This window comes from Phoxinus phoxinus, assembly GCF_949152265.1.
Source record: "Phoxinus phoxinus genome assembly, chromosome: 5".
Lineage (NCBI taxonomy): Eukaryota > Metazoa > Chordata > Actinopteri > Cypriniformes > Leuciscidae > Phoxinus > Phoxinus phoxinus.
Window position 1 is genome coordinate 21443475 of NC_136880.1, and position 16366 is coordinate 21459840.

General features: G+C 38.1%; 1 protein-coding gene across 1 annotated transcript; it reads right to left on the reverse strand.

Annotated features, from left to right (window-relative positions):
- Nucleotides 1-1813: 1813 nt before the first annotated feature.
- On the reverse strand, nt 1814-15934 carry kncn (kinocilin; the record flags this gene model as incomplete). The annotated part of the gene is made up of 5 exons (XM_079613368.1): nt 1814-1886; nt 4463-4562; nt 10601-10678; nt 11601-11669; nt 15787-15934. 5 exons carry the CDS (start codon nt 15932-15934, stop codon nt 1814-1816), a joined length of 468 nt encoding a protein of 155 aa, XP_079469494.1.
- Nucleotides 15935-16366: the final 432 nt, after the last annotated feature.

Sequence of the window (16366 nt, forward strand, 5' to 3'; positions counted from 1 at the left end):
ACCCGGTACAATGGTGTATAATTCAGTCATTAGCGTACGTCAGAGCTCTTAGCAACAGCAGGCAGTGTCCCTCTTCGTTGTCGCCATGCAAGGACAGATACTGCATATTCAGCTTTAGAGTGTCACTGATGGTCTGCGTGGGATGCACAATGATTCTGTGCCGCGCACGTTACATGTTCACACAGTACGTGAGCGTCTGAGTCACTTCAAGTGCTGCAAAAGAACTACCGTTAAGCTAAAAGTATATCAGGGAGAAGGCAGATCAGGGAAACTGGTGTTTGTAAGTGTGTGTTGACATGACACTATAACAGTTGGAATTTAGACATTTTAATTGAGTTTCATGTGATAATAATTGTTTTCTACACTTTATTCACTGCGTCTCCAGCAGAAAAGCATTTCAGCCCAAGATGTCTGTTAAAGAGTGCTTCATCTGGAAAGTGAGCACTTAGTAACTGCATCCATACTGACTCTTAAAAACTCTTCTTTTATGCTTTCTCTACTTTTTAATTCCGTTCTAGTTAATACTGTTCTAGATGAAAGGATGTTTCAAACTTTGTATTGCTATCACTTTTACTGTTGTAAATCATTAACATCTTTAAGACGTTTTCTAAATGTCTATTTGACGTGACAGGAAACATTTTACAGACGTTTTTCAGTTGAGCAAATGCTCAAAAAAATGCATCTCCCAGATGAAAACATCACATCAAAACAGTTGTCTCTGAGATGTATGTGTGCAATGAGGAATTCAGAACTCAATTCAAAACTACAAATATTCAATCTTCAGTCAGCCACTCATCATGTGGGTCCAAACCTGTATGACAGTCATTCTTCTGTGGAACACAAAAGAAGATATTTTGAGAAGTGTTTCAGTGCTCTTTGTTCCATACTATGCAAGTCAATGGGTTCAATCTTGTTTTTTGGTGTCCCGTATTCTTCAATATATTTGTGTTCTGTTGAGGAAAGAAAGTAATACATGTTTGAAACGTCATGTGGGTCAATAAAGGATGACAGAAGATGTTCTTGTAACCAGTCCTACTCAACCTGCTCTAAGCGGGATTCGAACCGGCATCTCTGGCATGGGAGGCAGGCGCGCTAACAAGGACGCAAAAGACCTCAGCCTCAAGTGTCAGTCGCTAGTGCGGCTCTTGAGACCATGGGAGTGAGGTTTACTCACACAGCTCTTGTTTTCTTCTGTTACACTTACCCCTTTGAACCTCACTCCCATCTGGGTCACGGCACCAAATTTAACTGGTCCTACTTGACCCACTCCGAGTTGGATTCAAACCGGCATCTTGGGGGTGGGAGACGGTCCTCGCTAAGGATTGCGAGGACCGCTGCCTCTAGCATCAGTCGCTAGAGTAACTCTTGAGGCAAGGGTAGTGAGGTTTATACACAGTGTAGCTTGCCTCCATTTCATGCTAAAAACTAATTTACTTTTTTTCTTGTATGCACAAAACCAGATGAAACATTCTTCAAAATATCTTTTTTAATGAAGAAAGAAACCTGTATGACTTTGAAAAAGAAAGTCATACAGGTTTGGAACGACATGAGGGAGAGAAAATGATGACAGTTGTTTAATTTCTTAGGTGATCTATCACTTTAATGGTGGTTCTTGACTTTATTGGTATTCATTTTGTAGTTTTCAGCTTGCTCATTGATTTTTCCAAAGATTATTTTCGTATTAGAGCAGACATCTTGTTTGAAGGAGTGAAATCAGATAGGAGACAGTAATGAGATGTATGCAGAGATCAGCCTTGCTTATTGTGAAATGAAAACTGTTTTCTCTTTCATGAGTCTCCAACGGATCCATCCATTATAAAGGGTCTTGATCAGATGGCGACCTAAACTTTCTCCTGCCCAAGATATCTGGAACATCTGCAGAAGGCCTAGGAGAAAAAATACAACACTCAAAATGTCTAAATGTACACAATCAACCTGGGCTGCGTTTCCCGATAACGTTGTCTCTTAGCGCGCTACGGAGACTCTTAAGGTATAGCTTAACTAAAGGTATACCATTTCTAGGCGTGTTCCCCGAACCATAGGAAGCTGCTTAAGATATACCTTCTTACGTGCGGCGTTACCTGCCGCTGTCCGTGTCAATGGTGCTGAATTTGTTGATATCGATGGCTCAAGAATCAATTATTATCTTGTGCAGGGGCTGCTTCACTGCGTTATATGAGAAAGCGGTGTTCTTTATAAAAGAAACTATTCAGAAATAGTTGAAATTGCATTTATTTGGACTCGTGGGATATTATAAAAAATTATCCAAACTACAGTGTAATAGCCTATAATAGCCTAGCCTACATATTTTATAATTGTATCATATATTGCTGCCACAATAACCATTTAATTTTTTTGCTTTCTTCTCTTTCCCATTTTTTGTTCGCTGAGGTGGAGCTGCGATGAAATATTGTTCTTGTAAATACTTTCCAGCATTTCAGTAATAAAGGAATTAAACAGTGAATTTTGAATCTCTTCTTATAAACTCAGAGATGTGCATTCAGATGGCAATTAAAATACCACACAACCCGTTTGTCAAAAAACAGGTAATTTGGCCAGGGATTTTTACGCGAGTTGGGTGAGAAAAAACACTGACATTATGGATTCGGACGGCAATAAAATCACTGACTTACCCCTGTAAATGTTTAAATACCGTACGAGCCCATGATAGACAATTAGCGTCCGAATAGGACTTAACTGACACTTTCACTTGCCTTTGAAAGCGCTCCGCAGACGGCGCCTTCTTTTAGAACAACTATTCGCTGTATAGCTGCCATAGTTTGAGAAATGTGCTCCCCACCACAATTATTCCCTTTAAATTGACTATTAAGCCTTTAATGGTTTGCCAGCTGATGTACCATTGGATAATATAATTATCTAATATAATTAAAAATCTAACAACAATCAGTGTAATGACAATTTTATTATTTGCATGAAAACACTTGAATTAGCCTAACTGAACACTGTCTGGGTGTATTACAACATCAGAATTATATTCGTATAGACCTGCAACAGTGGTAAGAGTGGTCCAGACCAAACTTCCGAACGTATGACTTACAGAAGGTATACTTAACCAAGAACGTTACGGGAAACACAGCGGTAAGAAGTGTTAAAGTCAGCGTTAAAGCGGGAAACACAGCGTTAAGGAGATTTCGGGAAACGCAGCCCAGGTTATTTAAGCCATTTCAACTTAAATTACATTAAACTGACTTAAAAAAAATTGTTGAATCTTGTATAAGTTAAAAAAAGTTTAAAATTGATTAACTTATTTTAATGAGTTAAAGCAATGTAAGAAAAAACATGTTGTCATAACTTATTGATCATTACATTTTTTACAGTGTATGTGCGTGTTAATACAACATAAGCTTGTATGCGTATTTTTCTAAGTTGAAGAGGCAGCGCCAAGTATGGGTCCTCGTGCAACATAAATGTCATTATGAGTGAAGGCAATGGTGTACGTTGCCATGACGACCACATCCACAGCGACTTTTTTTTGTTGTTGGTTTGAGACCAATAAGCTCATAATGGGAAGTGGTCGACACCTGCCTTTTTCCATTTTTTAAGAGGGTGTATTCGATCAGAAAAGACTTTCGTGTTGTACAATGCACATTAAACTCCGAAGCCAACTCATGCAGGTGAAAGATTTGCAGAAAATAGGCCAATCTCGCTACTCTGTAGTGGTTCTTATATGACCGTAAAATCATGTCACAAAGAGGGTCGATCAAAATAATGTCCTGGAAGTGATTGGCTCCTGGCATAGAATATAATGTGTGAGCTCAATAGGGAGCAAAAAGCCTCTCTCAAAGCAAGCGCAATTCCCAATCACTCCGTTCCTCCAGTGAGCCACAAAAATGTGTGCTGTTTGGCACCACTGCCTGCTAGAAGAATCAAATTACTCTCTGGCCCTAGAGAAAGACTGCCATATTGAGAGAGGGAATTCACTGTGTCGCAAATGTAATGAGGGGAGAATGCACACGCGTGTGTGTGAGTTTAATTTGTATCTGGTATACCTCACTTATGTAAAGTTATGAATATGTGAGTGACAAAATGATTTACGCAGGTCAAAAGCTGTATAGATGAAATTGCTTTTTTAGGGGCCGTTTGCACGACACTGTTTTTAACTAAAAACGGAAAACTTTTGAAACTTTTGAAAATGGATTTCAAAGTGCAAGTTTTTGAAAACTATACCAATATCGTCCCCACGTAAACAACAAAAAAGTGAATTTGTGAAAGCGATGCTGTCATGCACATGCGTATTGTGTTCATTCAATAGGCGCAGAGTGTTTCTTTACAAAGTGATATCGCCAACTACTGGCCTGACATGCATAATACAGCGTTTTTAGTCGTTTTCGACAACATAGCCGTCTATACGAGAATTTGTTAGTACATCGTACCCTTAAGCTCTTGTGCTGCTCTTAAACATCAGTGTTGTTATAGAAGAGGCTGTAAACGCTTGTCTCACCCATCATCCTGTGAGCCCTCGGCTGCTGTAGAAGCCGCTGTCTCCACAAATGTCCCCATCCGGCTCTTCGATCGTTCTACATTAAGCTGGCTTTGAGTCCCTAAGAAAGAGACAGAAAAAGCAGGCATGTGGTTTTTCCATATTTACACAGATTTCAGTATTTTCCGACCTGAAGTATGACCTACGTCAATTGCGTATACCCACGCCAATCATCTTCCCAAATTTAGAAACATAAATCGTGTGTTGTCAACAAAAGAGAAGCTTCAAGGTCCCAGCGGTTTTCCCGATAGTTTAACATTTAAAGCAAAATACAGCCATAAATATTAGTGTTTTAATTTTACTGTTGTTCTGTAAAATAATAATATAATTATGATTAAATAATGTTTTTTACGGTACAATAGCATTATTGCAATAGTGTAGTATTGCTCTTTGTAATTGCAATTAATTTAATTTTTCTAATTTAATTAATGTGAAAACAAAATAGTTTAGTAATAATGATAGTTTAGTAATAATGATATTTATTATTATTATTATTATTGTCAGGGTCAAGTTTAGTTTCATTGTGTTTTTGTTCATGTGCCTGTGTTTAGTTTCCTCCAGCTGTGCCTCAGCCCTCCACCCCTGATCCTCCACTCCCTCCGGCATCATCTCGTCTCCGCCTCGATCCCTCAAGCCGACAGTGTTACCTCTGTCTGCCTGGCCTACGATGTCGCCCTGGGTCGTTGTCCTGACGATTTGGCTTTCTGGCTCCACCTCAGTCAGCCAGCCCAAGACCCCTCACTCCCTCCACTTTTGGACTGTCATTTACGTCGCAGGGACGCGTTTGGTGGGAGGGTGAGTAATGTAAGGGTCACGCTGAGTTACATTGAGTTTTCGTTCATGTGCCTGTGTTTTCTTTCAGTTTTCCGTCTCCTTACTGATTCCTCCCTGTATGTTACCATTGTTACTGATTAGTCTCACCTGTGTCTAGTTTAGTTCTCTGTGTACTTATACTTCCCATGTTGTTAAAGGGATAGTTCACTTTAAAATTTTAATTCTGTCATCATTTACTCACCCTCAAGTTGTTTCAAACCTGTATTAATTTATTTCTTCTGCTGAACACAAAGAAAGATATTTTGAAGAATGTCAGTAACCAAACAGTAGTCTGTACCCATTGACTTCCATAGTAGGAAAAAAAATGACAATGGAAGTCAATGGGTACAGACTACTGTTTGGTTACTGACATTCTTCAAAATATCTTCCTTTGTGTTCAGCAGAAGAAATAAATTAATACAGGTTTGAAACAACTTGAGGGTGAGTAAATGATGACAGAATTTAAATTTTAAAGTGAACTATCCCTTTCAGTTCACTGTCGGTTATCGTCATAGTTTAATGATTTGTGTGAATTTGTACAACCCCATTTCCAGAAAAGTTTGGGTGGTTTGTAAAATGCAATAAAATCAAGAATCTGTGATCTGTTCATTCTCTTTAACCTTTATATCAACTGACAAACGTGCAAAGAAAAGATTTCCAGTGTTTTCACTGACCAACTTAATTGTATCTTGTAAATATGAACACATTTTAAATTTGATGGCTGCAACACACTTCAAAAATTTGGGACATAGCCATGTTTCCCACTATCACATCACCTTTACCTTTACACTTTTTAATCAATAGGAATAGAGGATACTAATTGTTGCAGTTTTGCAAGTGGAGTTTTTTCCCAATCTTGCCTGATACAAGATTCTGAGTCGGACGGAAAACTTTTCTTTGTCCTTTTGTCAGTTAAACAAAGTTTCAAGGGAATCAACAAATCACAGATTCTTGATTTTATTGCATTTTACAAAACTGCCCCAACCTCTTTGAGAGTACTAAAGGTTTTGTTGATTAAATAATTTATATTGACATTCTAAATCATTTGTGTTTAGATTGCACAGCAATGTGACTATTAGCATTATTATTAGTTGTGGTATTAGCATTAGAAATGATGTATAATCATATTGAATGGGGAAAATAAACAGTTCAATTGTTTTTGTTTGTGGTTTTTGTCTAGCTGATCACATGCCCGAGAAAGACAGAGACCACAGTATGAGACTGCTGTTCATTTGCTCAACACATCCCTGTTGCCTGTTTACATGATTCAGTGCATGACTGCTGTGTGCTCCGAGGGCATAATACAGGCCGTGAAAATTTACTGCATAATCATTCTTTGTATAGCCTTTTTGCTGCCAAGCCATCATGCACACAGTTTTAAAGAATACCTCGAATTTATATAAAGCCTTGCGGTCCGATAACATAAATGTATCTTCTCTGCCAAAAAACCCCAAGAAAATCAACTGCAGGAAATGAGGCATCATATCAAATTAGAATTTTTTTTTCCAGATTATCAATCTATTCATCTGAACACAAATCTCATAACGACTGTGCATTATGTATGGAGTAGAAACAGATGTGCGGACTGACGCAGGAAATGGCCAGTGAGGAGGTAACAAGGACACACAGTTGCTGCATGAGGGACGCTGGGCTGCTTGGATCGACACGTGTCAATGTAATTTCCACAGCAGGGCAAAGAGTGAGCTTTCTGATTAAATGGACAAGGTTTCCTGGTTAACCATCTCATGACTGCTGTCATTTCATAAGTTAAAGTGCCTAAAACACTGTTACAAAAGTTTCAAAGTACTGTTAAATAATGTTGGGACCCTTTATGGACCCTTTTCACAGACTGATGATGATGCGTTTCCACAATTGTTAAAAAATTTGATACACATTTGTAACGCTATTTTGTTTTATAACGTGGGAGGGTGTTTCTAAAACAACGGCTGAGATAGTGCTCACACATTTTACATCTTTCTCTCTTCTGAGCAACGTAATCAATCTCTATATTTTTCCCCTCTTTTGGAAAGTCATGGAAACTGTATAACGGATATGTTCTTTTGCTATTGGAGCAAATGGAAATACAAAAATTATACGTGCTGTATGTCTCTCGTTCACCGCTATACAGGTTTACCCATGATGACTTCCACTTCTGAGAATCCCCAAAATTTAAAAGGGTCCATTGGTAATGGCCCACAACTAATATTAATGTGGGTACAAAATACACCTGTGATTTATAAAACCAATGGAAGTCAAAACTGTCCACAACAACTTTCAAAACCCTCCTCTATTTTTATTTTCAAAACTATGGCTCTATATCTTCCTCTAGGTTACTCTTTTTATTAATTCGTGATTTATTGGATAAGGATTTTACAATTGTTTTATCCACGATTTTTACCCGCTAAAATATTTTAGAGCTTAATATTAGTAAATGTATATTCATAAAAATATAAAATATTATCATGCCCATTAGGTTTTTGGAAATGTATTCATTTACATGACTTTTCCAGCTCTATAAATCATTAGGCTTTCTCATAGGTTTTCCAAGACCGTGGAAGCCCAGGAAAGAGATGTTTGAGCGAGTATCTTGATATAGTTTTAGATCATTTTAATGTTGTTCTTATTTTAAAGCCTTTTATCACGAATTGCTGGTTTACAGAAACAAAACAACGTATTTATTACAATTATAAACTCAGGAGATATTTTAAAGCTAAACAGGAGAAAAAGTAAACCACAATATATGAAATAAGAACTGTAAAGAATGCAAAAAAACTGGGAGTACTTATGCACAAACTTAACAAGGAAACACAGTTGAACAAAATCAGTAATCAAGGTGACAAACAAGGAGAACTTATAACTAAGTAACTAATACTGCATAGGAAACAAAGGAACATGAACAAAAACATCATGAAACATAACTCTGACACATTTTAAGTAATCTTAAAGGAGTGTTTGAGAACCACTGCTAAGTTGACTAAAAGTACAATCCTGGACCTATGCAGGCCCGCACTGGTAATTCCCTATGAATTATATAATAAAAACCATTAGTGTAGTGTATGTATATATTTTGATGGACTGTATTATATAAAAAATATAATTTGTAATCATGACTGTTCAAGTTGTCAAACATGAAACTTGTAATCGGAGACTTCAAGAAGTTCAAATGTGATTCAAGTGCAATTTTCAGTAAAGTTGAAGCGGCAATTTGATTGTGTTGATTTGATTATTTCCGTAACTTCATTAACTTGACCTGTATTGTCGGCCTCATGCAGGTGATGTCATAAATGAGACTGATAAAAGGAAGAAGTGGGATTGGCATATCACAGGAAGCTGCTCGGAAATAGTTACCTGCCGAATCATCATTCATTTCCATTGAGCAGGAGGAGTGATTCACAATCTTTTGAAATTGCCGTGGATAAACGATATTGGGGCTGCACCTAGAATAAAGGCCAGGATCCACTACTTTTGCTTTCATTGGGACATACTGACAATATATTGTGCGCCCTTTACAAATGTATAGTTTCATTAACAGTATTTGTAATTACTGTATATAAATTCGGCAGAAAGAAAACTCCAGGACCTGAAATGTGGTATAAAAATATAAATACAGCCTATTACTGTCATATACTCACAAGATGCAGGTATTCCAAGATTAAAACTTTACAAATCACGACAAGAACTGACAAAGGAATGAACAAAACGGAGTACTTATACACAGAGAATTTATAGATACAGGAGGGATTAATAGCAAACTAGGTGACAAACGGGGAATTTAGTCAAATGAGAACTGAACTGAAAATAAACACATGAACAAAAAAAGGAAACATAAATCTGGCAATTACAAGAATGTTCCAAGTTCAATTTAAATTAAGATCTAAAAGCATCTTTGGCATCGCCTACTGTTCATTACCATATACAACTATTTTGACTTGAATTTTAGTTTGTAAAATCAAATCAAAAACATGTCGACTGAAATGCACAAAAACCTTGTGCATACCCTATAAGTGAATAATTATCAATATGACACATGCTGTCAAAGCTTGTGTTTCATTTCATGTGAACTGCACACATTCGTAACACTTTATTCTGATGGTGGTCCCCAAACAGACATTCTACTATAAGTAATTTTGTAACCCCCGGTTCACAGACCAGGCTTAAATGTCTACCGGTACTTAAATGTCCTAATTGAACTAAGGCCTAATCCTGGCTTAATCTAAGACCTGTCTGTGAAACCAGGTATGTCAACTTTTTCTACTAACCCCAACCCTAACCTTACAGTCTACTAAAACTCTAATGAGAGTTAGTTGACATGATGTTGCATAATAATGAGAGTTAATCCGCATTTCCACTGCAGAAACTTTCCCCAAGAACTAGGGACTTTGAGGTGGTACTCGGTGTGTTTCGACTAAATGGAGTTCCGGGAAAAAAATTCCCCCTCAGAAAGTCTCTGCTCACGAGATAGCACTTTTTCAAAGTTCAGGAACTTTCGGAGGCGGGACTTGGGCGCTGAACATGCTGTTTGGTTGAGTTCACGCAGCATTTTGATTGGTAGTCTCTCTCTACGCAGCATTTTATTTCAACCACCATTTTTTTTCCGGGACAAATTGTTCTGGTAGAAACGTGGCTTTAGTTGACAGTTGCTTATAGTTAATAGAATGTCTAAAGTGGATCATCAAAATAAAGTGTAAGCAAGACATTTGATTCATCAAAAAATAGGTTTGGTTGTATGCTTTTAAGTGGCAAAGGTGTCTTTACATTTGCGTGTCATACTGATACTTTAAATTTACACATTTGGCAACACTTTTATCCAAACAGACTTACATTGCATTCTGTATTTTGTACACTGCGTTTAATATATTCTGTTTTATGGCAGTGGATGTGTTTCCATTAGGTAACCGACATTGCTGTTTTCGGCTAAGTTCAACAAGAGTTGCAGCAATTACCAAACAAAACGGTTAGAATGTAAAAATTACTTTATTGGAATTAGATTTAGCTATAGCCATTAAATCCATAATACCATTTCACATGAAATAACCTACTGGCAAGGCTCTATATTATCTTGGAACAGAGCTCAGGACTTTGTCACGGCCTCCTGCCTCAGATCCGGCAGGCCGGAGAGTGTGTAAATGAGAAGCAGCGGACAGCTCTACATTGACCCTGAGAAAATATAGTTACTCTAAAATGGTGTCATAGGAAATCAGTTTTCAATTGTCAGACTGCAAGCAGAGAGATATGTCTGAACGGGTGTGTGTGTGCGTATCCACGTGACATGGAACAGTCACTTACCCTCTCGTGTGAGTGTAGCCACGGGCTGTTCAGGGACTGGATTTGAATTTGTAGCCATTGGGTGCACTCTGAAGTTGCCTGAGAAAATTAGATTAACCTGATTATCCTAAATGCATGGTCTCTCATCACAAAAGCAAACAAATCTCATGTTACACAACATAATCTTAATCAGAATTGATTGCAATGTTTTTTTCTTCCCTATTATGATGTATATATGAGTGAAAAAAATGTAGGGCGGGACTTGATTTTGTCCATTAGGAATTGATTGGATGGTTGTGTTTTGCTATTGCTGTTGAGTGACAGCTTGTCCCGCCCTCGCATCAGTAAACACATCATCAGAAAAGAGAAGTGATGTCATTGAGGGAGGGGATGTTATTTTGATTAAAGATTATGGTATAGAAATAATGATGTGCACAGATAAATCACTTATGATAAATATAAGAAGTGTCCATTTTTATTTCATGTGACTTTAAGGAAGTATTAAAATGAACCGAAACACAACTGCAAAAAGTGTAATAATAATCACTGTAAAAAGTGATCAGTTGACTTAACTTAAAAGGTGACTTAATTTTTTTTTAAACCCATTGCCTTGAATTTTTTAAGTAAATAAACTTCAATTTAAACTTGACAATTACACATAACTATAAGTTTATTCACTTAATTTTTACTTTACAAATAAAGACAGACAAATATAAATGATACATACATGTACATTCACACCATTTAAAAGTATGGGGTCAGTATTTAATATATAGTAGTTAATACATGTATAATAAATAGTAAATAATACATGTATTATTATTAGAATAGAAAATATTTTTTATTTATTTTAAATTGTAATAATATTTCACAATATTACTGTATTATTTATGTTATATATTCACAACTGACACATTGACCTCATTTGTAAAAAAGAATTACCTGCTGAATTTTTCTAAATAGCATTCTTAAATTTTGCACAGCTGTTTAAAGTGTTATGGGTGCTATAATGTAGTCTCACCTATATTGGGCAGTATGTGATGAAAGTTGAACCATGCTCTTATGAACGGGTAGACGGCAATGAGGAGACCTGCAGAACACACACAGAGAACAACCGATATGGACAAAATCGCTCACTACGCGTGGTCATCGTCCTTCATGTCCGGCTGACAAGACCTGCATGTTCCCACAGTGTTTATCTAATTGTCTTAAGCAACCGGACAGCAGACAAGCAAACCAGGACAGTACCATGGAACATTACATGGTCTTTTCAGAGTATAGCTCTAATATTACAGGATTTCTCTCTGTTCAATGGCTTGCTGAGCTAGAGCTGCACACTAAAGACGTCCCCCCATGCATATTGCATTAACGCAAATTGATGAACTGAAATTTACACATTATTATAGGCAAGCAGAAAGAAACGGAGCACTTGTGAGCGGTGAATTGCCACAAAAAGGGTCCTGCTAATGTTTCATGCCAAGTTTATTCTAAATCTCAAAAGTCATTCACTCTAATTTGACATGCCTTCCCTAAAACGTCTTGTATCCATGTGGCTAATGAAAGCGTGCAGTCGAGTTCTTTCTCTCCTGTCAGTCTCCTTGTGTTTCCGAGAGGTCTGAGGCTGATGGCGAGGCAGACTGCAGGGACTGTGCTGGATTTTGATTATGCAACTACTATTCAAGCTGTGAATCAATTCCTGTTTGAAAAGGATGAGGCACCTCTGCTGGCTTTGTGTTTTGGCCAATTTCTGTTATGAGAGGCCACTGGCAGGTATGATTGCGGCATGCTGAGGGGCTTCTTTACCACGTGCCTTGCTTGCGTTTCCTCTCTCTCCTACAATTTTACCTTTCTGGTTCTTCTTTGTCATGTTTGTTCTCTAACCTCCTTCAGTCATTCTCTCCTAACTCATTCCAGACTTATGAATCCATCACGGTGGTTGATGCAGAGTGTGGCGCTGCAATTGATCCGTCCCGTTTGACAAGAGAGATGTTCACGCACCAATAAAGACCTCTGAGTGTGTGCATCCATGCCAGCAGTGAGACGGCTACAAGAATAGGACTTCAGCCTGGGTAGATTTGACACGGATGAAGGAGGCTACGATTGTACTGTTTAAAGGTTGTTGCTGACATGTTTGAATATTCATCAGCAAGATTGCAAGTGTGATGCTTTTATACAAGTTCATTAAACAAGAATTTAATAGGTACATTTAATAACTGAATCCTGAATATAATATATACTGAATATATGTTGGTAATACTTTTCAATAAAGCTAACATTAACTATCAATGAGCAATACATTTGTTAAAGTATTTATTAATCTTTGTTAATGTTAGTTAATAAAAATGCAACTGTTCATTGTTAGTTCATGTTAGCTCAGGTCCATCAAATAATATAAATTTTAATTTTTAACTTTTGATTTTAATTACCGGTGTGTATTAGTCAATGTTGATGTTAAAATTAACTAAAATTAATAACTGCATTTTAGGTCATGTTAACTAATGTAGTTAACTCATGTTAACAAATTGAATTTATTGTAGTGTTACCTATGTTATTGTCAACTACAACTACAACAAAAATATTTTCGTTTATTGAAATAAAGCTGAAGTACAAATATACAAATATTAGAATTCCCTGGCAACTAACTGAAATAAAATAAGTAAAAAAGAAAAGAAAAGAAAGAAGGCTAAATAGAAATATTGAAAAATAAACTAACATTAAAATGAAAACTAATATGAAATAAAAGCAAATTAAAATAATAGAAAATACTACACTAGTACATAGTAAATAAATAATTATAAATACTCTCTGAAAAAAATACTGGGCTGTTTCTGTCAGCTTTGTGTTTTTTTTTATCTTTCCTGTGACCTAGTTTTCTAGTGTGTGTCATCCTCATTCAACCCTACTCCCTGTGCTCCGAGACTCCATCTCCCACCTCCTCTTCCCAGATCAGCCAGTTCCTCAGCCCCACCTCACCTAATTCCCTTCAGGCCCTCTGCATCTCCTACACTTTTTTTATGAGAAACTGCCTCAGAGCTTCAGTCCTCCAGCGCCGCCCAGTATGGAGGTTTCCCTGGCTCTGCTTCCAGCCTATGAGCCCGTTACTCCACCTCAGCCTGTCGACCTGTCAGCTCCGCCTTGGCTCCTCCTTCCTTCGGCTCCACCATAAACCGTCATCCTGATGGCTCCACCGTACTCCCTCGTCCCACCGGCTGCGCCTTGGTCAGACATCGTCCTGCCTGCAACTTCGGCACCAGCTGGCTCCGTCTTCCCCCTGGCTCTGCGACAGACCTCAGGCTCCCTGGTTCCACCTCGGTTGTCCCCAGGGTGTCGTCTCCCAAGTCTCCACCATGGCTCCTCCCTCAACTCCACCCCGGGGCTTCGTCCTGGCTAACCTCTGGACCACCATCTGCTCCTCCTGTTCCTGGCTCCTCCCACTCTCCACTCCCCCATGGACTGTTTTGTTTGCCCCAGACTTTTATTGTCCTTCTCCTCTTCCACGTCCTCCTCAGTTGGACCTTGTACCTAGGACGCGCCTTCCCAGAGGGGGTTGTTATGTCAGGAGTATGTTTTGTGTTTGTTTTTGTTTCCTATGACTAAGGGGGTTTACACGACACCGTTATCAACTAAAAACATAAACCTTTTATAAATTTTGGCCGTTCGTTTACACGGCAACGGCATTTTGGTTGCCTGAAAATGCAAAGTTTTTAAAACGGGTTTCGAAGTGCAAGTCTTTGAAAAAACTGTTTAAACAACAAAACGTGAATCTGTTAAGAACCTATGACGTCATGCACATGCGTATGACATGTTCAATCTATAGTGTTTCATCGCCATCTAATGGCCTGGCAGCAGAATACAGGGTTTTTAGTCGTTTTCGTGGATCCGGTGTCGTCTGTATACGGAAACCTCAAAGGAAAAACATCTCCGTTTTAAGCATACGGTTGTCGTGTAAATGTACCCTTAATTTTCTAGTCTGTCATCATCGTCATTCAGTTCACCTGATGTTGATCAATTAGCTCATTAGTTCCCTCATTAGTTCTGGTATTTATCCTCACTGTTTTGGTTCAATCCTTTGAACCTAAACAGGTTTATATATATATTCTTTATATATATATATATATATATATATATATATATATATATATATATATACAATGCAACATTCGCATTCAATTAAATATGGCATCTACTCTGACTAAGGTTCATAGCTGCCAATCAGCCTGATCTTCTGACTTGACGGTTGAATGTTCCTGCATGGGCCTATACAGGTAATGCTGACTTTTCCCCAGCAGTAAACAATAGATCAAAGGCTGCTGCTGTGTTGTGCAGCTCTATTGTGACAGGGTCCTGTGTAGATTACATACCCACCATCGTAAGCAGGTGGCTTGGATTACAGACCTGGATCAAATGATGGATGAGCCTTTTTTTTTTTTTTTTTTGGTTTACGAACCTCAACAGTGAGTGACTGCAGGAGAATGCTACAGAATACCTCTATACTGCATTGCAAACACGCAGCCATTTCCAACATCCTCTTAATATAGGTTTCTTTATTGTTGACAAATGGCAAAGGATAATGGTGCGAGAAGGAAGTGTGCTGATGTGGAGCAGAGATTAGATGTAGTGTTAAAAATGCATGATATGCAAAAGAGCCATGCACTTTTCATTCTAGACTTGTGAAATGTCAAAGCTGCTTTTTTTTTCCACACAGTGAAAGTGAATGGGGGACAGGGATTGTCAAGCATTAAAAAGGATGAAAATTAGCTTTTTAGAGCTTGATAAAAATGACTCCATTTAACTCCAATGTTATATTTTGAATCTTCAAAAGTTGATACGATAACTAACATTTAAGTCATTATTAACAAACAAATCCATGTTCACCATTTACTCCCAATATGTGGAAAAGAGTAGCTTGGGCATTCTGACAAATATATTCGTTTTGTGTTCAAAAGAAGAAAACATATTTGGAACGACTTGAGGGTGAATAAAAGTTTCATTTTATGTTGAACTATCCCTTCAATATACAGATTTATATTTGAGTGAATTTACCGTGCATTAAAGACAATTAAAGATGAATGTGCAGTATTCAGTGATGGAATCAATCATTGGAAAATCCATATAAGATCATCGCTAATCTAAATATTAGGGTGATGTATCCCCCTTAGACATATATTGTGGATTTGGCCAGTCAGACAGAGAGAATTACTACTTACCAAGCCCCCCTGCCCCGAGGAAAATCCCCCCTACCGCATCTGCATCACAGTCCTTTGACACGCCAATGATGATACAACCTGCTACAATACTGAGCAGGGCCGAGCCCACCCGCAGCCCATGGTACTCCCCAATACTGACCGCGTTCATTCGGCAGGTGGAACCCTCCCACCTGCCCCGTCTGGCTGTCCCACACGCGCTTACAGAGGCAGATCACTGTATGGAGGTTTCACTGTTTGTGAAATGGGTTAACAGAGACTCTACTTTCTCCTCAAGGCTCTTCATACATCTTTAAACACTGCGCTCTGGTTACCTTGCCGGATTCATGCTTAGTCCCTTCAAACTAATTTGGGTCTGATTGAAGGGCGACTAATCATTTGAGTAGGAAAGCCAAGCCAGGCCTAACAGACTCGTGATACTTGAGTGTTTACGCTGAATGGCCAAAAGGGCCATGCATTTGTAAGCGAATGAACTCAGTTAAATGTGTTGAACAATATAGTGTGCTTGATCCTTAAAAATCCAATGCTGCATCTATGCATAATCGGGTGCGAGGTGTATTAGTAACAACATGACCCAGAACAT